General features: G+C 41.9%; 2 protein-coding genes across 22 annotated transcripts in view; both read left to right on the forward strand.

Moving 5' to 3' along the window:
* Nucleotides 1-1,314: 1,314 nt before the first annotated feature.
* GFPT2 (glutamine-fructose-6-phosphate transaminase 2) lies at nucleotides 1,315-19,136 on the forward strand. The gene is made up of 19 exons (XM_075102801.1): nucleotides 1,315-1,408; nucleotides 6,193-6,300; nucleotides 6,905-7,003; nucleotides 7,677-7,802; nucleotides 8,376-8,434; nucleotides 8,915-9,049; nucleotides 10,512-10,573; nucleotides 12,135-12,214; nucleotides 12,502-12,619; nucleotides 13,320-13,483; nucleotides 14,003-14,098; nucleotides 14,201-14,298; nucleotides 14,643-14,763; nucleotides 15,080-15,237; nucleotides 15,374-15,488; nucleotides 16,098-16,225; nucleotides 16,931-17,098; nucleotides 17,536-17,697; nucleotides 18,299-19,136. Exons 1-19 carry the CDS (start codon nucleotides 1,402-1,404, stop codon nucleotides 18,341-18,343), a joined length of 2,049 nt encoding a protein of 682 aa, XP_074958902.1. The 5' UTR covers nucleotides 1,315-1,401; the 3' UTR covers nucleotides 18,344-19,136.
* Nucleotides 19,137-21,196: 2,060 nt separating this feature from the next.
* MAPK9 (mitogen-activated protein kinase 9) overlaps nucleotides 21,197-24,337 on the forward strand; it is a 31,815-nt gene continuing 28,674 nt past the window's right edge. For 11 of the 21 annotated variants that reach the window (XR_012662146.1, XR_012662145.1, XR_012662148.1 and 8 more), the window contains exon 1: nucleotides 21,197-21,334. The gene's annotated coding sequence lies outside the window, so the exon portion shown is untranslated. Of the gene's footprint in view, nucleotides 21,335-21,384; nucleotides 21,554-23,198; nucleotides 23,307-24,337 lie in introns of those variants that run through there. The other 10 variants (XM_075102805.1, XM_075102809.1, XM_075102818.1 and 7 more) reach the window with 8 other exon arrangements.

A 24,337-nucleotide genomic window follows, 5' to 3' on the forward strand; every position in this document is an offset into this window, starting at 1 on the left:
AAGCAGAATTTCTAACTTTTTTTTTTAAATTTATGACTTGAAAATATTTTAAATCTAGGTTTTTGCCCTAAAATTGAGACATGGTTTCCCTTTCTTTAAGCGGCACAAAAATTCACAAAAAAAAAACCCCAAAACCAAAAGTTTTCTTGTAGTTGAAATGTTAATCTTCCAGTCTTTAGAATTCATTCAACCTCTTCAGTAAAAGTGACAAAGTTTGAAGGAACCACTACTTTATGTAAAAAAAACCCCAAAACTACAAACAGAAATGTGAGAGAAAATGAGCCCTTAAGTTTTAGCTTAAATAAGATGCCTTGCACCTGAGTTTCTAACTAGGATCATCTCTATGAAATATTTTGGTACTTCTTAATAAAGAAGAAGCAACTATAGTCTGAATCATCATGAAACTTTACGTATTTTAAAAAATGTTTGTTCAAATAGCAGCTTGAGCCACTTCTGCTAACGCTTGCAGTCCTGACCATGCTGCAAGGCACTCGCTTTAAAAGCCACCTCAGGGAGGACGGTCCCTGAGATAAGAGATCACAAGTTTCTTTAGAAGGAGATAAAGCTGGAGCCTGCTGCACGGGTCACACCTGCAGGACCGAACCTGCGCTGAGGTGTGCCCTGTGGACGATGGCGGCCGGGCCAAGGCCTGTGGCCTTCCTCGCCTTCGCGGCCCCAGAAGGGAGCCCAGCCCAGGAAGAGGCTGGAGGAGGCTCCTGGAGCCCATCTACTGTTTCTTTCTTGCCAAGTAAATGGAAAAGACCACACAGGCTGACCAGGAGTTTAGCCTGCTACTGCAGGTAAAGGCTCTCCCTCAGGCAGAGGCCGGTGGCCCTCGCCTTTGGCCCTCGCTTAGCTTGGCAGGCACGCAGGTGCTCCCGCTCCTGCCGATGCGGGTGAAGGTGGCTGCTGGGTGCCTGTTTCTTGTGGCCGAAAAGGCTGGAAACCGGGGGCCACCTTCCCCTGCCAAGCTCGGAGAGGGGCTGCCCTGCCCCTCCGCCTCAGGCCCGGCCATGTTTCCCTCACAGGACAAGCTGCTTCGCCTCCCGTCCGGGCCTCCTCCGTGCGCGGAGCCCGACAGACCCCGCCACTCGCCGCACTCCTCGGCGTCCCCTGGAAGCGTCCAGCCGGGCAGGGCTGGACCGGCGGCAGGGCACGAACTGCCGCGGCACCCCCGCCCCCGGGCCGCCTCCACGGCGGGGCTCGGCCCCCGCCGTGCAGCCGCTCGGGGCCTCGGGCGGAGCGGCCCCAGCGCCCGCTGCCCGGCCAATGAGCTGGGAGGCAGGGGCCGACCCGGCCGCGCTATAAGAGCCGGGTGGGCCGGGGAGGCAGCAGTCCTCCAGCTGGCCGTCGGGGAGGAGCCGCGTTTCCTGTCAGCGGGAAGAACTGTGTGGTGCGACCATGTGCGGTGAGTGACGGGGCGGCGGCTGCTGCCCGTCAGCGGCCGGGGGCAGCCCGGGCCCACCGCAGCCGGGACGGAGCTGGGGGTCGCTGGTAGTGGCGAGGTGGCCGCGGAGGAAGCGGGCTGTGCTCGGGTCCGGCCGCCTCTTGTGCCGGGGTGCGGGACACGGGCTGCTTTATCCCCGCACGAAGGGGAGGGGAGCGGAGCCGCCCCGCTGTGATGCCCGGGGCTGCGGGAACCCGCCGTCGCTGCGTCCCGCAGCAGGTTCGTTCGGGACCGGCCCCGCCGCATCCATTTTGTGGGGCGGGAGGGGGGAATGACCGGCTCTTGCGGTGATGGCAGGTAAAGGCAAAGTTCCTCCGTCCTCCCCCTCCTTCCATGAGAGGCGATGGCCTTTCTGCTCCCCACAGCCTCGCCTCTCGGCTTCCTCGGAGCCCGGCGGCTTGTCCCGAGGTGTTGCCATCGCAAAGCGCCCCGTTTCCACCGCCCGGCCGCGCTGGGGGTGTCTGGGCTGCGCTGTTAACCTTCGGCCCTGGTCCGGGTGCCTCAGCGCCTCGCCGCTTTGGCTGATGCACGGGCTCCGTGATGCGCTGGGCTCTGCCTTTGCTAGTTCAGGACTAGGGATTAGTTGTGACTCACAACTGCGGCGATAGGAAGAGTTTGTGGTTTTCAAACAAAGGCTGTGAAGGAGCTTAATTCTTAGCTGATGTGAGTTTATTCACCTTCCTTTATCTAATAAAGATGAGTGGTGAAGATAATACGTCATGTATACAATTGCTTAGATATGCTTCGGATCAGATTAAAATCAAAGTGCGGGTTCAGAAGCTGCTAATGCAATGTATTTTAGTTACGGAGGAAATTTTAGTGAAACTACGTGGTCCTTCACTGAAGCCTTCTCTCAGGTATGGAAGGATACTTTTGTTGAAAGCATAAGAATTTGCGCTTGTACTTCTTGGCCATCATGAGCAAAACCTCTTTTGTGAGATGCAGACTGGAAGTGAGTGGTTACAGCTCCCCAGACCGTATATTCTGAGCTAGATATCTTTTTCTCTGCCTCAACATCCTCTTAACTGTAACCTCAGAAAGAGCAAGGAGTCTAGCGAGCGTCCTTCACTTGAAGGGAACCACGAGGTGATACTGGGTGAGCTCCTGCGCGACTCTCGGGTTGCTATCAATGAAACAAAACCCCTTCAGGTGAGAGACTTGGCTCGGTGCCTAAGCAAACCAAAGGTATTGGTGGCAAGCACTAAGCAGTGAGACATATAGTAGTAATATCAAAACCATGGCATATCTGGGCTGTTTATTGATTGGGAAATGAGGGTGTTAACAGTGTTAAATGAGTCTGGTAAAACATCTAGCTTGGGGTGGAGTAACTGACTCAGGATGAAATGGCAAAGAGAGCAGCAGTTCATGAAGTGAGACTAGCGCTAGTTTTCTTTCCATCATTGTTTGGAGACCTTTTACGTGACATTTGTTATCATGAAAGATATCCCGTATCTTCCTTGCTGTGCTGACCTGCTGTAGGAAGTGCAGGAGTTCCTGAGGCTGCAACCAACAGTTTCTATTGTCCTGTTGTGTTTTCTCTGACTTCAGGTAGCACATGAGGATTTAAACCTATTGTTTTCTGTTTTGAAAACACATAGGCTGTTAAATACTGCCCTAAACATGCTCTTTAGGAAACAAAGTTGAGATGTTATCGTGCTCATGTAAGAAGACAGTATAGACAGTATAGCAAAAGTATGCAGGGTTTTAAAACCAGGTAAGATGCTTTTAAACTGATGATCTACCTATTTTAACTCAAAATCAGTTTAATCAGGATATGAAATGGAGACTGGGACTTTCTCAGAGCTAAGTTGCTGGCATCCCAGTAGAGGCATCCTTTTTTTAAAAAAAATCATTGATTTTGTTCAAACTTCAAGTATAGGCTGCCCCCTTCTTAATTTTGGTGAAGTCTTGCAATTGCAAGAGTTCTTGTGTTGGTTTTTTTTCTTTTCCCACAAAAAAATACTCGATGAACTTTTCTTCGTGACAGTTTGCTTGTGGTCTTGATATGCGCTCAAGGGAGAGCCTTGCTTTCAGTGTCTGCATCTGATTAAAGCTGGTTTTAGTAACGTTTTAACAGCCTTCTGTTTCTGAGTATCTGATTCTAAAGGTAAGCCATACATGACTGACCTAGTTCATGCTTCTATGCAAACTCTGTAATTATGGAAAGTTATAAACTAGATTTAGCATCCAGGTTAAGAGCAATGGCCTAGTAAAACACTTCTTAAATGCTTTCATTGACTTCTATGTTTGTATGTATGACTTAGCAAAGCGTTTCGTCGCTTATGTTGTGCTGACAAATAAACATTACCTCACTTGATACGTATCACTCCGGTATCGCATGGGCTTAGAGATGCCTTGTGTCTTCACTGAGGAGGAGATATGCAAGTTCTGGAAATTGCATCGAATAGCTTGGGGAGGCCATTATAAGAGAGTTTTGTGATGCTCGCCAGTTATTTTATCATGAGTATGATTCAACTAAGATTCAGTCATATTGGTTTGCTTCCAGAAGGAATTAAGCTACAAGAAGTTTTTATCAAAAGTTGTTTCTACACCAGTTGAGCAATATGCTTTAAATCTAGCCAAAATGACGACTGTGTAGGGAAGAAAATATGCAAGTGGGTAAATCAGGAAACAGAAAAGTACTAGAGAAGAAGTGCTGAGAGTTGGATTTATTTCCTTTTAACTGAAAGAGTTTATAATATATTTCTTGAAGTCAGGCTGTAGCTATTGCTTTCATTGTAAATGGCCTCTGGTGACTTCTAAGTCTTCTGATTCACATGTGTGGAAGCACGGCTACAGTTCCCTGGAAACAAGGATCTTTTTAACAATTGCAGCACACTGGTAGCATTGTAAGGGTGGTCCCAAAGGAAGGTTTTTCCTGGAGCTCTGTGTAGCCAAAGATGCCACATAGAACACAGAAGGCTGATGCATCTTAAACACATTGTGAAATCTGGCCTAGAAAGTAGAGCTGGATCTGAAATGAGGTGTGTAGCAATGTTTTGGAATGATGTTAAGAAATTTATATTGAAGAAATTGAAGAATGCTGCTCTTGAGGTTCGTGGTTAGTGCCAGAGAACGGTAAATATGTCTGGAAAAATGATCAACAAGCTCTCAGTCTAAGGTGACTCTATATAACTAGAGGCATTATTTTGCAAAGCATCCATGAAAAACAGTATTTAGCTGTCCAAATCCCCAAATACCTCTTTAAAAGGAACTATTGTCTTAATATCTCCATTAATGTTGGACACTAGAAATAATGAGGCTGGGCTCATAAATCTCACTTCCTTAGCAGAAAAGCATTTTCCACCCTTTAATCCTTCAAAGATAAATTCAGGGACCGATATAATAGTCTCTTCGTCTCACTGTCAAATCAACAGTATTAATGGCTTAAAACCAGTGGAGTAACCAAATTCACAACAATATTTATAAGGGAGATTTATTGGTGTATCATTATAACAGCTTCTGCACTACAGCCATTTACAGTTCAAAAGCCTTAATTGAAGGGGAAGAGGGTGTTACATTTCCAACAAAGGCTTTCTCTGTTTAAAACACTTGCTTGTCTGAACTGCTTATCTGTTGAGCTCTTAAGGTCTGGTTTTTGCTAACTGTAGTCTCCAGTCCTGGCTTGTTGCTTGGAGAAACTGTTAAAACAGTGAAATTAGACGTTTCTGTTTTATTAGGGTACAGGTTTGCAAGAGTTAATAAAATGGCCTAATCTATCCTTCCAAACGCAGAAGTCCTAAGCTGAAAAAAGGAATGGTTGTTTTTCTTTGCAGGTGACCTTTTTATTATATCTTTTCTAAAGTTCAAACAACATCCCCCAAATTCCTTTTAATGAAAAAATGCCTGTGTACTTTTGCCTTAAAAAAGAATTGTCCAGAGGGGGAGAACCAACCCAAAAACTAAAAAAGCCACGTCCTGGTTGATGAGCGATCTATTAAAGAGAAGAGGGATCAGACTTGCAGACTCTCCCAGGCTCTGTTTGCCGAGTAGGCAAGGAATGAGTCCATGTCTTTCCTGTGATGCCTCTCTTAAGAGCTGACCTGAGTAACACGGGGCAAGCAAAGGGATCTCATGTCTCTGAGTTGGGTTTGGCAGGCAGCATTGTGTTGAGGCAGCGCAAAGGGTGAACGCTTGCTTTTTGGGTGACCCTGTTTTTGAATCTTCTGTTTCTTTACTTTGTTGTCTTATCCTTTTGACTTCTGCCCTTTCTTTATGTTTTCTTCTCCGTTCTCTTCCTGCTGAAGTGACTGTTGTGTAGGGGATTAAGCTGGAGACTTTCAGAAATAGATGTTGTGCCTAGTACCTACCCGTGGGTATTTAAGGCCATGACTTTGATTACAAAAGTCTCCTTGTGTTAGTACTGGTGAATATATTCCTTCTTTGAATGTCTAGTTTTAGATCTGGATATGAAATAGATCACAATGTTCCCATTTTCAGCTGTGGTTTTCATGAAAAGTAGACATTTTTTAAGCTCTCTGAGCTGTTTAACTCTTGGTGGGTAGCATGAGAGCGAAACTGGCCATGAAAGTGTATGTGTTTGCATGGTGAAAATGAGGGTCTTGATTCCTTTATTGTATTGGAACTCTTTCCATTTAAAAACCCATTAGGAAGAATTGTACTAAATGGGGACTGCTCTGTGATGCTAGTTTTAAAGGGTTTTAAATTGAGTCTAAAAGGATACAAACTCTCAAAAAACACCCCCTGCTTCTTTTTTCCCCCCTTCCCCTTTTCTCTTTAAACAGGAATTTTTGCTTATCTGAACTACAGAGTGCCTCGGACTCGGAAGGAAATATTTGAAACCCTGATAAAAGGATTACAGAGACTGGAATACAGAGGCTATGACTCTGCAGGTATGTAAATTAACTCAACAATTAGTTTTAGCAACCAGTAGCAACCTATGAGATTTTTTTGTGACTTCAAACTTCTGCGTGTTGTATTTCTCCTGAAAGATCAGAACTAATTACCTTAATTACTGGATTTTCTTCTTAAACTTTTCTCAGAACTTTAAATTGGGTGTTTAGCTCTGTAATCAGATGGTGTCTGAGGTTTAGCACACATAAGTAAAGAAAACAGGGTGTGAGGAAGACCTCCGTACAAGGTCATGTAATTTGTGACTCAGCCTTTTTTGCACTTGTGAGTCCCAGCGAAAGGATGAAGATTTTACTTTTTAAATTTGAGTTGGCTGACTCAATTGGGCAAAACATATCAGTCTGTCCTTAAGCAAAATTTGAGATAGCTTATGTATGTTTTCATCTATGCAATGGATATAGACTTCATCCAGTTTGATTTGAACATATACAGGTCTAGCGACAGACTTCAAGTATATCCTATTGCAGGATAATTTAAAAATAATTATTTCACTAGTGCGTGCTTGTCTGTATTTTCTCAGCCTTATTTTTCGTCCAGTGTATTTCATGCTTTAAATAACACTTGTGACTGTGTCCTGTACTGTAGGAGTGGCAATTGATGGAAATAATAATGAAGATAAAGAAAGGTTCATCAAACTAGTTAAGAAAAGAGGAAAAGTAAAGGCCCTGGAAGAAGAGTTGTACAGTAGGTGTCTTAAAAATTACCTCTTTACTTTGGCCTCCCAGTCAGATATCTGCATCTCAGCAGAAAGTAGGACCATGAAATTACAGTTATGATTTTGTACCAGCAATAACTGCATTGTGTAATCCAATGGCAGTTGAATTGTTTGTGCCCCTAGTTGAAGTGGAAGTTGATCTTCAGGTATAGTGCTGTGAAATTATCGGTCTGCTCTCCCCTCTTTTGGTTCCTTCTTTATTCAAAGCATGAGCTCCCTTGGTGCTTTACTCAGATTATTTCTGTGCTTGGTAGCTGAAACGGCGGAACATGGACTCTGACAGAATTTACGAGCATTTAAGCATCTGGCTGTCATCACAATCTGCTTTATGCAGTGCTTCCATCTGTGAAGAACTGAAGTTGTGTTTTAATACGTTTACATTATAATTTGTAGTAATGTGGTCTGTTAGCCTAGCTGTTAGTATTGGCTGAAAATGCTCAAGTCTTGGCAAACAAAGTTTTAATCACAGTAGCTTGAACTATCTGAAGTGTAATGTCAAGAAAGCAAATAGTTTCAAAGAAAGACGGAAGATAACTTTTAGGTTTTTGCGTGTAGGAATTCTCTTAGTGTTTTACTAGTGGTGTGTGTGTGAGAGAGAGACTTAACTTTAAATATTCAGTAAACTGAATTTCTTGTATATAGAACAAGATGACCTGGATTCAAAAGCAGATTTTGAAACGCATTTTGGAATTGCTCATACTCGCTGGGCGACCCATGGAGTACCAAGTGCAATAAACAGTCACCCTCAGAGGTCAGATAAAAGGAATGGTATGTAATCTCTGTAGCACTCTGGAACTGTATGAATCTGAAATGGTTGAACTCGCGTAGTACATACATCCTCTCCTCTTACTAGCGTTAGAGTATCTATTATGTATACTAGGGGTAAGCTGTTGCTTTTCTGTCTACGTTAGGCACTTTTACAATAAAATAGCCTCTTTGGGGGCTAAAGTAACGCTGTAAAAGGTTGATGAGATCTGTTGTCTGAAAATTGATGCAACTTAGTCAAAGGACAGCATTTTTGTTTTAAAAGGGAGGACTCTGAAAAATTTAAGTGCATTAACATTGTCTGGGCTGGAAAAGGGAGTTTTCATATAGTTTTTCACTTGAGATAGCTTGGTGCTCTTCTGCTGGGTGTAGTTTAAAACTGTCTTGATTTGGAGCAATCTTCATATGGCTTCAATGTGTAAGCTTCTGCTTTCTGTTCATGTTGTGATAAACTGTAGGTCTGAAAGCTATAGCAGGTAGTTTCTAATGTACTTCTAAGCCTTTTTCCCCTCTAATTTTGTGTTCTAGGTTAAATATCTTGATTTTATGTGTATATATTTTTTTTTTTCCTCTTAGAATTTGTTGTTATCCATAATGGAATCATCACAAATTACAAGGACCTGAGAAAATTTCTGGTGAGTCTGTGGAAACTTGATTCTAAAACAAAAGGTAGAGGACCCACAAATTACTGTCAGATCTTTCATGACTTTGTTGGAATCTGAACTCAGGTTTCTCAACATCATCTGTAAAATATTAGTGTGAAGGAGTCTGCCTAATAAAGATATGCGGGAGCTGGTGAAGTGCAGTATGTTCTTGTAATCCTAAATGCAAAGTACTTAGGAGTAGAGTAGCAATTTGCACACGGATTTTTTGAGAGGGGTGCAAAGTGGGCTCCCTCCTGTCTCTTGTTGCATGACAGATGCTAAGCAAGTCTTACTATGTGTCTTGCTACAGTATTTCTGAAGCTATGACAGGATAAGTCTTTATATTCTGTCTATAGTGATATATATCCACTAGTCCAGCATAGTGCTCCAAGCAGTTTGTCCTACTGTGCAGTTTCTGGTGTTTCTTCCCTGAGGATGAAAACACTTTTACTCTCCTATATGATATTTCAGGAGAGCAAAGGCTATGAGTTTGAATCTGAAACAGATACAGAAACAATCCCCAAGTTGATCAAATACATGTATGACAACAGAGAGAGTGAGGACACCAGTTTTTCAGCCTTGGTGGAAAGAGTTATTCAACAGTTGGTAAGTGAAAGTTCCTTTTTTCCTGTACTACAGTATAAGCTGTTTGTGGGGTTCCTTAGTATTCCACATTTATGCATTCAGATCCTCTCTAGGAGTCCTTAGAATGTGCTGCAAATAACACTTTCTGGCCTCTAAACAGTGCTTAATAGACCAAGAAATTAGATTAAAATTTTGGAAACTTCAAAGGCTTTTCAGTGATAAATTTTTAAATTGCATTAGCTGTGGTAGTTTTTTTTGTTTGGTTTTTAAAGCAAGAGGCTATCACAGTTTTTTGATAAAGCGGCTCAATTTTTAAAAAAAATTGTAGGAGCCTCTGGGGGTTGAAATCTCTCATAAAGGGCAGTGTGTTCTTAAAGGCTATTCTGATCATGTTAAAACACTGCTGTGATTCAAGTTTGTCTAATGGTATGCCTTGGCTCCCGTATTTGGAAATAGATCTATCAAGCTGTACTGGTGGAAGGCATAGCTGGTTCCCAAACTGTGAAGTGGGAATCTACTGTTACTTAATATGTGAATGCTTAAAAACTTCCACAGATGCATTGCAAACTCAGAGAAAGCTTGCTTTGTTTCCTCCCCCAGTCTCTCGGCAGATGTTTTTCCTCCCTTCCTGCAGCTTCTTGCACTTTTTTTCACCTCCCCTTTCTCCTCTCTGAAGTGGCTCTGTAGGATTCCCCTAGAGTAGGGCTGGAATGCACACGAAGTAAAGGCCTGCATGGGTCAAGGGGGAATAGTGGTGCAGCCGCCTGGCTGAGAAGGGTGACTTCACCTGACAGCAGAAGAGCAGGGTAGTCTCAGACTGGAGTCCCTGCGAGAGGAGTGAACGTTACCATCTCTTTTCAGTTTGCAAGGTTTGGGGGAATACTTCTCAAGTTTGGAATACTTTTGGAATACTCTTCAAGTTTGCAAGCTGCATTAATACTACAGAGTGGTTGATTGTGTGTTCCTGTTTTTGTTCTTGTGTTATGGATTTTGTGGTTTGTGTTTCTTTTGGTGTTTTTGTGTGTGTTTTTTGTGGTTGTTGGTTTTTTTTAAATACGTTAGTGAGAATTTGCTGCTTAAACTAGAAGTAGTAACTCCAAAATTTAGCTGAAAATGCATGATAAGATGCAGCTACATGCATATTCTTCTTAAGTCTTACTAAAAGTAAATGTCTAACAGTCTTCATGTTGATTAGGAGTAAGATCTCTGAGATTTTCTTGACGCTTGCATTGGAAGGTATTGTTTTTATTTATAAAGAGAGGCTAAGTGCTCACTTTCTGATCTTTCAGCTGTTGCACTGTTTCTGCTCCTGACCAGTTATTTTAAAGGTGCAGTCTGCCCTCCAGGAGGAGATTCCTGATAGTAGTAAAGAGCTTTCCTTCACAGCCTCCTCAGGAAGAGGGGCCCCAGTTTAATGAGATGCAACTAATTGAGTTAAGTTGTTTAGGATTTTTTTATCTTCTTCTGTTTGCATGGTTTCCAGGAAGGTGCTTTTGCATTGGTTTTCAAGAGCATCCATTACCCAGGTGAAGCTGTTGCTACCAGGTTAGTAAAAGTCCATTTTATACATAATTCATGCTTTTTTAGGTGAAAAAAAATTGCTAACACCTCTTAAAAAAACCCACCAAAACCAAACCCAAAAAAACCCCTAGAATACTGATGTTTAAAGTGGTCCGTTAACCAAAACCCAGAAGGTAGATAGCTGTACTAGTGGAATCCTTGTGAAGTGCAGTAAAGCTCTGCTGAGCATCTCTTCGAGTAACTCTTAAATATATCTTAATTTGAGCTGTACTGATCACAGGTCACAGTTACCAGAAGCTTGTGTTGATTCTCTATAATCTTCAGCTTGATATTTGTTTAATAAATTAGATGTGACTACTCACTTTTTGAGGATGCAAAGACTGTAGTGAAAAGTAATCAGGCGATGCTTTCCTACTTCATGCAGCTACAGTTTTGGTTAGAGATCGTCCAAATGACACACTCAGAAGAAGGTACCCATAACAACTCATTCCCATAATTTGCCATTTTATCAGTTACGGTGTGTCAGGAAAGAGGTGCAGCGTATCCTGTTTATAAAGCTGTGTTAAGAGTGTGCTAACATTTCCCCTATATCAAAAAGGGGAAGGAAAGGGTATGGTTCAATTTTACTTTACATGGAATAAAGACTGAGAGAATTATGTTCAGGTTGCCTAAAAAGCCATCATGCTAATAGGGTATACAGTGTTCTATAGCTGTCATAGCATTTATGATTTTTTTTTTTTCTGTAAAAGTTCTACTTTTATTTATGACCTGGAAAACAACTTTTCAGGAAATGTAAAGTTACTAAAGTAGCAAGTGAAGTTGCAGTGGGAATAAAGACTTCTTTATGGACAACCAAAAAGCCCATTGCTTCTGTGGTCTAAAATAGGACTATATTAAAATTGTGGAAAAGCCAGCTGTGCCATCACTCTAACTGGAGAACATCTTCTGAAATGAACTATTCTATATGTGGTTCAGGCTTGCGTTTTTAGGAGTGAGGGGATTGAGAGAAGCTAAACTTGTAATCTGAGGTGTTGGAGGGGTGAATTACTCTCTTATTCCTGTGAGATTTTTTTTTTAATAAGCTCTTCAATATGGCACATGATCCATATAATTAAAAATGATCTGAATATTCTACAGTTTCAGAGGTGCAGTTGACATTTCTGAGTTTAAAAGGCTAAAGGGTAAAACGGTGTTTTGATAGTAAAGAGATCTGGAGCTTATTGCTGGCTCACTTCAGAGGCAGAGTAAGCTTTGTTTAAAAACGGTATTCAGATTGGTGCCTGTGCTAAGCTGTTTTGTGAAGAACAACAACAAGTTAATAGAAACTTTCCTCTACTTGGATGTAGTTCATGGGGAAAGAATCACCAAGGCATATGGGCTTATTCATGTAATAATATTTGATGAACCTTACAGAAACAAACAAGTTTATGTAACTCCTGACATGTAATGGGTTTAGGATCAGGGTTGAGGAGGATCTTCCCTTGTAGGAAGCTAGATAGGATATTGTCTTTCAACTTCACAGATGTCATTTGAATTCTTTGTATGCACCTTTGTCTTTGTAAACTTGCATCTTTTTCCTTTGTAGGAGAGGGAGTCCTTTGCTCATTGGGGTTAGGAGCAAGTATAAGCTCTCCACTGAACAGATTCCTATATTATATAGAACGTGTAAGTTGATAAGTCAAATTACATTATTTTTAAAAGCTAAAATTTTGTTATTTTATGATTAGAAATTAGGTTAATTGGTCTTTGTACAAAAATCCTACCAGCTGATGCTCCAAATAGCTTCTTAGCTGAAGATATTCTAATTTTATACTACTGAGAACATAGTTCATGTAAAAGTCCCATCCCTCCAAAATACTTGGGTAACTTTGATACCTTGAACCAGTGTAGTCCGTAATCTCTACCTTGAACAGATCTGTTTTTGCATTTAAAGTATCTCATTTCTTTAATAGGCAACATTGAGAATGTGAAGAACATATGCAATTCACGAATGAAAAGACTGGACAGCTCTACCTGTCTTCATGCTGTTGGGGATAAGGCAGTAGAATTTTTCTTTGCTTCAGATGCAAGGTAGTAAAAGTGCTTAAACACTTCTCAAAACACTGGTTTTGTTTAGAAATGAGGTAGTTCTGGAAATCTTCGCTGTCTTGCTGCCGTACCGTTGTTTTCTGATAGAATAGTTTGTAATCCAGGTAATAAAGCCCACAGACTAAGGTACCTGAAAAATGGGGAAGCTTAACATCAGCATTTGAACTGTAAATATCTGCGAATTACTAACCTCTGCGTAAAAAAGAAAAATCCAGTGTAGAAAGGTAAGCTGGGTACCCATAGACACTATCAACCCAGAATTTGGGCAGACTGTAGGTTAGTATGGATCTTGGCATTTTAATCCAGCTATTAGAGGAGAAAATAGTGGTGTCGTTCCAAACTTAGCAGGAATCTGGACATCAGGTACAGATTTGACTCTTGGAACAGAGATCCTGACCTTAGGGGTCCATCAGAGATCCTGGGAAGCAAGATCAGATCAGCAGGAACTTGCTGATGTGAGATGCTGTGGTTCCTGAGCCTTCTGCTCCAGGTTCTTGTGAGAGTGCAGGAGGAGCAGCAGGTGGAGCCATTTCCTTTAAGATTGCTTTATCTGTAGTTATGTCCAAAAGGAAGATAGAAGGGGGGCTGGAAGTGCGGTGTGGCATATTGAATTGCTCTGAGGAGTGCTGCTACCAACTCTTAGTGACATGTCAGGTTTGTCTTGCTTCTGTTTTTTCTGTAGTGCTATCATTGAGCACACCAACAGAGTAATCTTCTTAGAAGATGATGACATTGCAGCAGTAACTGATGGGAAGCTTTCAATTCACCGTCTCAAGCGTTCAGCTAGTGATGATCCTTCCCGGGCCATCCAAACCTTGCAGATGGAATTGCAGCAGATCATGAAGGGTGGGTTGAAACAGTTGTGTCATCAAAGATGGATAATTACTGACTGCATGTTAGTAGATAAGGGATAAAACTGCTAATTTGTTGTGAAAATGACCTGATATTTAGGCTATTTGTACTGGGAGCTGACAATTCCAAGATTTAAGAGCAAGGGTGGTAGGGGACCCTACTGATTTTTAGCCTTGGAAGCCCTAGATACTCCATCTCAATATTGAGTGAAAATATAAATGATGTTAACATGTTGTTGTAGTTGTTGGCAAACTTCGACTGTAAACTAAGAACTGAATTGGAATAGAGAAGTTCACTTAAAAAGGAATTTGGTTACTTTGTCACTGTTGGGAAATGAAACCAACCTAATAGAGAGAACTACCCATCCCTTCTTTCTTCTTGCCTATTCCTAAACTTTTGTTTAAGCTAACAAAGCCAAATTAGCTTTCTGCCATAGGTCATCTTGTAGCTGTAATAGATTTCACATAACAAACAATGCACCTAAGCATTACTGTGTAATGTTTTTCTAAATAGGTAACTTCAGTGCATTCATGCAAAAGGAAATTTTTGAACAACCAGAATCAGTTGTCAACACGATGAGAGGCAGGGTGAATTTCGAAAGCCATACAGGTAACTCAGAACAAGCATTCAAGCTGCACCAAGCCTGCAAATTTTGAACATACTAAGTAGAAAATAAAATACACTGTTGATAGATGCTTTTTTTGTTTACAGTTCTTCTGGGTGGGCTGAAGGATCACTTGAAAGAAATCAGAAGATGCCGAAGACTGATCATTATTGGCTGTGGGACGAGCTACCATGCTGCAGTAGCTGTATGCTCAGCCTTAGTTGAAATCCATATAGAGCTCCTAGTTGCTCGGCTTTTAGATGACAGCTCTTCATCTGCATTTTCTTCTGTATCTCAAACTTTGCCTTTCATTGAGGGATCTCGCCTTTCTATTTAGTTTTCCTTTGTGTCCCATTCTTGATTAATGCTCCAATGCTGTTACTTACCATGCTGGAAATTAACTTTTTTCACCTTGGTTTTTAAAGCTCTGGTGATCTGTAACTATCCATTTTTGTAATAAGAATCCATTTAGATTACCTCTGACTCTTACGATGTTAAGACTTTTAGGGGTGGCAATACTAACAAGTACTGTGTGCCGCTTGAATACAGACTCGACAAGTATTGGAAGAACTAACTGAATTGCCAGTGATGGTGGAACTTGCTAGTGATTTCCTGGATAGAAACACGCCTGTATTCAGAGATGACGTGTGCTTTTTTATAAGTCAGTCAGGTGAGCTGCATTTACTGTTTGTCTTCAGTTGAGTGAAAACTGTAGAACATTTTTTAAAAGCCAATAATTCATTACTTTCTGCATGTTGCAAAGGAGGATGATGACTAATTGGCCAGATTTGACTTGAATGAAAGTTTGTTTCAGGCTTGATTCAAATATCTAGACAATGAGTGCTGAAAGGTTGTTTTCAGTCGCCTTTTGCATTGTGTAAGTGTGGATGCAGTTATTTGGAACACCCTTGTGTAGAATTTTATGCTTTTTCAGGAATCATAACTATCCTGTGTCAACCTGAAGTCAAGATGTAAATGTTTTCCAGGTGAAACTGCAGATACGCTTATGGCCTTGAGGTATTGTAAAGAACGTCGTGCTCTAACAGTTGGCATCACAAACACAGTCGGAAGCTCAATATCCAGGGAGACTGACTGTGGTGTACATATCAATGCAGGACCTGAGATAGGTGTGGCAAGCACAAAGGTAATTGCTGTTCAGTGTTTGACTTGCATACTTCACCCCTGTGGAACCCAATTAAAATTGTAGTTGTAGCCCTTCAAACTGAGTTCATACTGACTCGCTGCAGACATAGCTGCTAAATGTTTTGTTTTGTCTGCAGGCTTATACCAGCCAATTCGTGTCTCTTGTAATGTTCGGCCTAATGATGTCTGAAGACAGAATTTCCTTGCAGAAAAGGAGACAGGAAATCATTACTGGACTAAAATCATTGCCAGGTATATTGATATTTTTGGTTTGAGGAGGGACAGGGGATGTTGTTTAATGGGCAGTATAAAATACTACTTGGGGATGTTTCTTTCTCGTTTAAGTTTCACTCTTCCCCTCCTGAATGGTAGACAATGTAAGAAAAATGGACTGCTAGTTTCTGCACTAATTGCCAATTTTACAAGTGCCCTTCCAAGAAACTTGGCAGGAAGATCAGAATTTTCAAGGGTTGAGTTTTCTAATTACAATAAGGTAGCTTTGTATGAGAAATATTACTTAATCTCCTAAATTGATGATTTTAAATTTTTAAAGCCTTTCACTTTAAATCAGGAGAGATAAAAGGAAACTACTTCAAGGTGACTTTAAAACATGTTCACAACTGCCTTTAGAAATACAAATGGGATATATGAGTGCTGCTTAAACCAATAGTTGCTTTAAATTTGTTACTCTAAATAAGGCTGAAAAAAATATCCTTAAACTGCAGTCAAAGATGCAAAGTTAATGGTTGAACTATATTGAGCATATTTGTTCTAATAGATCATTAGAACACCCTACTATAAGGAAATTACTTTTTCCAATTAAAAAAGTTTTTAGTATGTGCTTTTTGTGTGCCCCAATAGAGATGATTAAAGAAGTCTTGTCCTTGGATGAGAAGATACATGATTTGGCTCTTGAACTGTACAAACAAAGATCATTGCTGGTTATGGGTCGTGGGTATAATTATGCCACTTGTCTGGAAGGAGCTCTGGTAGGAACCTCTCAATATTCTTGGATGTTATTTAAAATGATTGCAGAAGCTTTTATGGCTTCTGCAACATAGTTTATTTGTAATATTTCATTACAACTTCTGCCGCAGTAAAACTGCTGTCTGTATCTAAAAGCATTCAGTTCTGTTGGATTGAATGCATACATAAGGTGAACCTGGATATGGTATCAGTTTTTTGTTTCTTTCACATAATAAATGTAGTGTTTAATGAGTATTTAAAAAAGAAACAACCACCAAACAATTTCAAATGCTGAGCCATTTGAAAATAACATCAGAAAAACACAGTGTGCTGATATTCAGATGAGATGCTCATGCAGGAAACTCATAAATTATGGAATGGACGCATATCTGTCTCTCACAGAAGTTTGGAGTGTTAGAGGTAGATTGCGTTAGCCAAGGTAGTGCTGGGTGTTGGGTTCTTAAAGTTCCTGTTGATTACTCCATTTCTTTATCTGCAAATGCATGTGTGCGGGCAAGCTCTGTTTCTACCAGCAGCCTGCTAGAAATCCCAGCAGACAAGCCTGCCTGTCTTCACTATTAACTGATCTTTGAAAGTACCAACTTGATACCGTATGTCTGCATTTAAGTGGCAGATGCAGAGCCTTGGTGCTTTGCTTCTTGTGGCTTTTATTTCTCATCTGATTTACTAGTAACTTGATGGCATTTGGTTGTTCGTTGTTTTTTTAGAAAATAAAAGAAATCACCTATATGCACTCTGAAGGTATCCTGGCTGGTGAGCTGAAACACGGGCCGTTAGCCCTAATAGATAAACAAATGCCTGTTATCATGGTGATAATGAAGGATCCTTGTTTCACCAAGTGCCAGAATGCTCTGCAACAGGTCACTGCTCGACAGGTAAGCGGTTTAACTAATACAGCGTCATAGGGAAAGAGATTGTGCATGTTGTATTGCTGCTGACTGTGCCTGAGAAAAAAGATGTCTTGGTGAATTTTTTTGTTTTTTCCTAATTACTAAGTGATAAATAATATGTTATATCTGCATTGTATGTTGTCATTACAGGTTAACACCAGTAGTGAAAACTGATTGCATGTGGATCGTTTGTTTGAGTTTTTTGTTTGTTTTGAAGCAAATGGAATAATGTTAAAACTCTACAGGGTGAAAACATTCAAGTCTCACGAAACAGTGAACTACAAAAGTCATTATGCAACACTGGCATTGTCTTTGTCAGCTACCCGAGTGTCTTCAAACGTACTCCAGGCATGCTGTGAACCAATATTTCAGAGCAGTTCTAAGCTAGCTCTTCACTTAACGCTGCAAAATTTTATTTGCAGGGTCGTCCAATCATTCTGTGTTCTAAAGAAGACACAGAAAGCTCAAAATTTGCCTACAAAACTATTGAGCTGCCTCATACAGTTGACTGCCTTCAAGGAGTCTTGAGTGTTATTCCTCTCCAGTTGCTTTCATTCCACCTGGCTGTTCTCAGAGGATACGATGTAAGTGCTTTCTATATTTAGCACTCCAGTTAGTGCAGTTTTGAACTTCCTCCTACCAGTGTAAAGTGAGAGACACAGTTATACGGCGCATCTAACAAAGAACTATGATAATAGTGCAGCTTATAGTGACTGTGGTAGTAGAGGTGGCATTTCAGTGCCAATTCTTCATATTTTTTTAATTGGTATCTGTCTAAAAAATTATAAATACTGTCTGCTTAGTTTGGTTAGTTAAGAGTGAGGACAGGACTTTTTCAGAGAACTAAATCTTAAAATGTGATACTGCACTTTAACCTAAAATAGTTTAGTGCTTTGTACAGCTTAGTTTCCTGATGCTGGCTAGGCATCAGTTTGATAATGATGACTGCTTTGAAAAGGTACCTTGTGCAAAACAAATATGTGTTTGTTACCAGGGTTTTGGAAGCAAGGGTAGATTTAACAGTGACTCGTCATCTGCAGATGTATAGTCTCTTGTGTGTGTTAATGTGTCTAGAATAAAGCAGAACTAATTAGGAAGTCTAAAAAAAGCACACTAAATGAACTGTCAAATGCAGAATGTTAGTATTACTCTGTTATATACTGAAAGTCTGTCTCTTCATTCTAGGTGGACTTTCCAAGAAATTTGGCCAAATCTGTTACTGTAGAGTAACAGCCAAGAACAGCTGATGTTTTTGTCACCAGACCTCTGAGTTATACTTGTAGAAATGTGTTGTTCTGAATTGATAGGTATACGTTTTTCTAGAGAGAATGACAGTGCTAACTGGGAAGTGTCAGAAGGATTTATATTGCAGCTTTAAAAGCTTTTGATGTGCCTTGTACCCAAGTGCTTTTGCTCACACAAAATATTCCTCTAAGTCCTGAAATTGCCAAAGATAAAAAATGTTTACACATGGTATACTGAATGAACTTCTCTACTGTGCAATATATATATATACAGCTCTCTTCAGAGTAACTGTGAAGTACTTAACTAGTTTTTAAGATAAAGTATTTATAAGTACAATTGTATAGCTTTTTTAAGTTATTTTTTTAGTACGTTGCTTTTCTGTAGCATTGGTAATGCTCAGAATGTAAATACTGAGCATGTTGACCCTTGTGTACAGTTGTTAGGCTTTTTCCTATTTCAGCCTCAAACTGGAAATTTGTTGTCCCTCTTCCTTCCTAGCTTCCCCTCCCCACTATGCATCTGTGTTTTGTATTTAACCAGTCATTTGCAGAGGTCTTCTGTGGCTGTAAATTCCCAGCTATGATTTAAATTTCTGCTGCTTTTAACTAATTATTTGAAAAGCCAGAGCAACGTTTTGTTTTGTATGCCACCCCAGCTCTTATTTACATAACATGTAGAGTGCAACAAAACAAGGGGACTGGATGTCTTTCAAGTGATATTTCTGTTTGAAAGAGGGTACAATGAAATTACAATGCAATTAAAAGATTATCTAATTCTTCTTGTTTCGTTTTGGGTTTGTTTGGTGTTTTTTTGGTGTGTGGTGTTTTGTTTCTTTTTTTGTTTGGGTGTGGTGGTGGTGTTTTGGTTTTTATTTTAAGCTTGATTGACTCCATCTCAGGTCTGAACACAGGTACAACACTGCAGTACTCTGATACAAGCAAGAGAGACAGTGTTCTCCCTCGGTCTTGCCCGAGTCTGATATCAGAGTTCTTTCCTTGGTTTCTTGGTTTCATGTAGGTCTCCCGCATTCCCACGTAGGCACACCTTACTTTCCCTTATTCAGCAGCTATGTTTCAAAACAATGTGTCAGGTCTGGGTAGCTTGCTTTATATCACCACCATCTTTCTGAAGCACATGAGTACAGGAGATTTGAATTTGGTGACTGTTCATCAGTGTTTTGCCAGGCACATACTGATACATCAGTGTAACCTCTGATTGTAGCTTCTACTGTAGCTCACACCAGATATTGATTAAACCTTTGTATTCTACCTTCTGCTGAGGAAGGTAATAAGGAAGAAATTTCCTGCAGGTGAAAAAAGAAGCTGTGTCTGTATCTTTACATATGCTGTTTATGGTCATAAAGTTGCCTCCTTAGCCAAGAAAAAATTGCCATAAACTTGCATTTACTATAACATCTAAACTACAGATGCTGGAATATCTATAAAAAAACCCAACACCCTATACCAGCAAATAAGAGAATACTAAGTACACCTTCAAGCTAGGGCTAAAGTCCTGTTTTATTAATGTGTGTATTCACAAAAGCATACTTTGCTAGTTGTGAACAACTAGCAGTAGGAAGAATCTATATACCTCAAAGAAATAAGGTAGACACACACATGAAGTTCTCTGCTCATTTGTTATTTTGGAACGGTCAGAAATCAAATATTTAAATTCTACATTTTATTAACTAAATACTTGTAAAGTATTTTTATGCTATTCCTCTGCAGGCTTGCTTCTAAATGGAGGTATTTGAATGCTTATGTAGGTTAATAGCTTGAAAGGGCTAGTTGTAATAGGAGCTTCTTACTGGAAACTGGTCTAGTACTTTTTATAATGACATAAAATAACCCAAATCATAAGGAAAAGCATAGTGATAATCTGATGCCAAGAATATGTTACTCAGTATCCAACGTGCTTTGGTCAGTAATGCAAAGGCCCCTTTTACTGTCTGTTTATAATTAGTATCCTCTTCATATTAAAAAGCAGAGCTAATAAAGGAAACTGATGTAATCTAGATGATATTGTACATTAAATTCATTTATTAAAAATTACAGGTGTGCTTTTCTAAAATCACCTGTGAGAACAGACATCACAGAAAAACAAGCTCCTCTTAGTCCTAGGAGAGGTGGAGAAATATATTGAGTTTATTTTTAGTCAGCACCTGTTTTAAAAAACAAGCAGTCCTAACACCAAAACAGATGGCATGGTAATGTATAGAAGGTTTATCATTTTCTGAGTGGGGTCAGAAACAGCTGGGCTACCTGGGGAGGGAATAAATCCCTTTCTGAATCGTCCTCCCTGGAAAAGCTGTGCTCTAGGCCAGTGCAGATGCAGTGGATCAGGGCTTGCAGCTGCATGACCCCGCACTGTGGGACTGGGCCCTCTGTAATCCCAAAACATGGGTATGAGGTGACCACGGCACGTTGTGGTGCTGTGATAGGCTGCCACTGCATGATGTCATTTCGCTGTGGTGCTTTGAGGGCTTCCTACACGCGGGAGGTGCTGAAGGAGCACTTCTTCCCCCCCTCCCTGGAGCAAGGCGGCTGTGAGGAGTCGACAGCACCGCCCAGCCCTGAGGATGGGTGCCATAGCAACTCGTGACGAGCACTGCTGTGAGGTGACATCATAAATATGGTGACATATTTATGTTGACGTGCGATGATGACATCATGCCAGAGGGCGGGGGCTGTACCCAGATTGGCCTGAGCTCCTCCACCTCCACTGCAGTCCTTCACCGTCCTCCCTTATATATCGGTTATTGGGTCCCGCCTCCGGCGCTGGATTGGTTGGGCTTCGCCGGTAGAGGGCTACGATTGGGCAGAGAGGCTGTCTGTCAGCGGGCGGAGGCCTGGCGCGGCCTGTGTGGAGCACCGGGAGGCCATTGTGGCTGGGGCAGATCTGCGCGCCGGAGGAGGAGGGGGCGGCCGTGGCCCGCGAGCGCCGCGCCCCGCCGAAGTCCGTCCGAGGGAGGAGACGGTGAGGGAGGGAGGGAGGGAGGGAGAGAGGGAGGGAGCCCTGCGGGCGGCGGGGCCGGAGCGGGAGCGGGACAAGCTCCCGGCCGCGGGGCCGGCCCTCTGGCGACCGGAGTCCCCGGCTTCTCCCGCGGGCCCCGCCCGCCCAGGCGCGGGCAAAGTGGGCTTCCCTGCCCGCCGCTTCCCCGGACCCGGGCGGGAGGGAGGCGGGGGCAGCGACGTGGTAAGGCTGGGGGTCCTTTCCTCCTCCTCCTCCTCCTCCTCCTCCTCCTTCTTCTTCTCCGCGCCCCTCCCGCGGGGCAGACCCGGCCGAGCCCCCCGCCCTTCCCCGTGCCGCAGTGCCGCTACCGGCCCCGGCCCCCTCCGCCGGGCGCTGCCTCTCCTCCGCCTTCTCCCCTCCTGCTTCGTGTCCGGCCTGGGGCGGTATCGCCGCCTGCCCCGAGCCGCCCCGCCGGGGCTGGGGTCTGCCCCGCCGGGGCCGGGGTGCGCGGCCGGGCCGGCGCTCTGGGTCCCCTGGGACCCCCCGCCCTGAGCGGGTCGCGGGGAGCGCGGCCGAGCCGAGCCCTGCTGCGCGCCCCTCTCGGTGCGATGGGAGCGGACCTGAGGCTTCCCTTGAGCCGAAGCAGTTCCTCGGCAGAAGTTCTAGAACAGATGTTAGAAGTCCTCTCGCTCAGTTATGTGGCTGTTACGTAATTTTACAACAGCGTAATTGGTCACAGTAGAGGCACGTTTAAACTTTTCCCTCTTCCCACCGACCTGCCCTAGCAGGGCCGCCGAGATACCTCCAGTGTTTGCAGTGTGTGCTTAACAGTTGAACGATATGGTGACAGGTAGTTGGCAAAATCTTTGGCCAGTAAAAGTTTGGGTAGCTTCAAGAAGGTGGTTGACTTTTCAAAGAGCTAAACAGATTCAGAGCTGCTCTAAACTCTGCTGGAACGGATTGACATTACTCAGCTACTGCTTTGCTACATGTTTGTAACAACAGACTGTTCAAGGGTTGTGAGTAGGGGGGTAGAGGGTGACTCACTGTGACTTTGTCATTGGACTTACACCTGTTGATATATATTGCTATAAAGATTAAAATAAAACCCCAACACTACTGGATAATAGTCTGTAAAAGGGCACACCTCAATGTGAAGCACATTTGCAAGGGTGAATAACAGAATGGGGGGGGACTCTGCACAGAATTTCCATATCTTTTCGTAAATATATATTATGTTCTTTGTCTATTATTTCTGTCAGCAGTAGAATTTTAGCTTGAGGCTTAAAAATCAAGCTCCATTTCTTGATGTTCTTATGCTTTGTTGTCAGTAACAATATTTCTGTAACCAAAACAACCCACTGCTATGACCTGTTTGTTTCAGAAGCTTTTGACTTGAAGACATCCAGAGGACAGATCTGGTTAATAATAAGTTACCATTTCAATAAATGCCTTTTAGGGAAGTAACTGTTTAATACAGGATGTATGCTATAGCACTGTTGCTTTCAGCTTCTAAAAATCTCTCAGTGGAATTCTATATAAAAACTCATAAGCCTACTGATGGTAGGTTTGGTGTGGTGGTTATTCTTCTGGCTCTCTTTCGTGAACTAGGTTGAAAACCACTCCTTTAAGTTCCCTGTATGCGATGTGCTCAGTCAGCTTTGTGATTTTTAAATTTCGCCAACTGTACAAGCAAGTTATATTAAAAAAAAAAATCCAAAAAGCCAGCACTCAATTTATATGCATCTTGTGCATGCTCTAAAATAGAAAAACATCTTGAAACATTGTGATTCAGTAATATGCTATTATCAACGAGTATGTTCACTGACCGCCCTGTGACTTTTACTTTTGCTGCTCTTCCTGATTGGTGCAGCTGCAGCTAGGAAGCCAAAAATGAAAACTTATATTTCAGAAATGGAAATAATACTTCCAAAAAATTCCTGTACAGGAGAAGTGTGGAGTGTGTTAGCTGGACCGAAGAATCATATTATTTCAGGTAGGAGAGTAACAGCTTGGGGTTAAGAAACTTACTTGCCAGATGTGCTTTTCCTTTGAGCAATGGGAAATCTGTTTTTATTTGAGGGATCTTTTCTGTCTGAAGTCCTGTGAACAGCTACAATCCCTAGGCACTTAGTTTTACATTAATGTGTATGTCTGAAATAATGCATGTCCCAATGTATCCAAGCAGCTTGCAGCCCATGTCAAAATCAGGGCTCAGTTTGTGGAGAGGCTGGGGACGTAGCATGGTGAATTACAAAGGATGACAGAATACACAAAACTTTTGTGTTGTGATGCCTCATTCCCTCTTTGTGTTTTGTCTAAAGAGCTCGTCCTGGTCTCTAAATGATTTTTAAAAGATGACTTTGTACAGACAAGGTTCCTTAAAGGGAGGGTTTCTCTGGTTCAGGGTAACTTCCTTTTCCCCTACTTCTTTATCTTTGTTACAGAAACGTGTTTCATTAACCCATGAAGAGGTACAGCAGAATAGTTCTTGTGTAACTAACAGGTCTTTAACAGCTTATGCAAAATCTATACTTTTTGGTTTTGCTTTGTAAGTCCCTTTCAGAGACAGGATCCTGACCTTCTAGCTGTACCTTTCTTCCAGTGTCTGAAGATCCACTGAAAATACCATGGCTGCTCAGAGACTGTTAGTCAAAAAAATTGGTACTTCAGAGTCTATAGCTTTGGAGTAATAACAAGGGTTGGAAAGAAGAGTGGCGTTTTTCCTGGGATGTCGTAGGAAGGGTTGAGCACGCCTCTTAAGGCAGCATTTTGGACTCACATTCGTGTGAGCTGATTGTGGTACTGCATCTGCCTGCCCCTAAAAATATTGTACAGAAGTTGTAATTCTCTTCCTCCCCCCACTACTGCTGTGGCAGAGGCAGAAAGTTTTCCCTTTGCTGATCATTTCTCCTCTGCTTTTTTTCTTAAGCTTCTAAGAGGACATATCAAGTAAACTTTCTTCTAAATTGCTGCCAGAGATGGCCAAGTTGAATATCTACATCTTAAAATGCTGCTTAGATTTTG

Source organism: Phalacrocorax aristotelis, chromosome 8, assembly GCF_949628215.1.
Source record: "Phalacrocorax aristotelis chromosome 8, bGulAri2.1, whole genome shotgun sequence".
In the NCBI taxonomy this organism is placed as follows: Eukaryota; Metazoa; Chordata; class Aves; order Suliformes; family Phalacrocoracidae; genus Phalacrocorax; species Phalacrocorax aristotelis.

What these genes read in the sequence shown, in the direction of transcription:
- GFPT2 (XM_075102801.1), top strand. An exon ending in GCTACCATGCTGCAGTAGCT is followed by an intron (nt 14,299 to 14,642) that starts GTATGCTCAGCC and finishes GCTTGAATACAG; the next exon opens with ACTCGACAAGTATTGGAAGA. An exon ending in AACAGGTCACTGCTCGACAG is followed by an intron (nt 17,099 to 17,535) that starts GTAAGCGGTTTA and finishes TTTTATTTGCAG; the next exon opens with GGTCGTCCAATCATTCTGTG.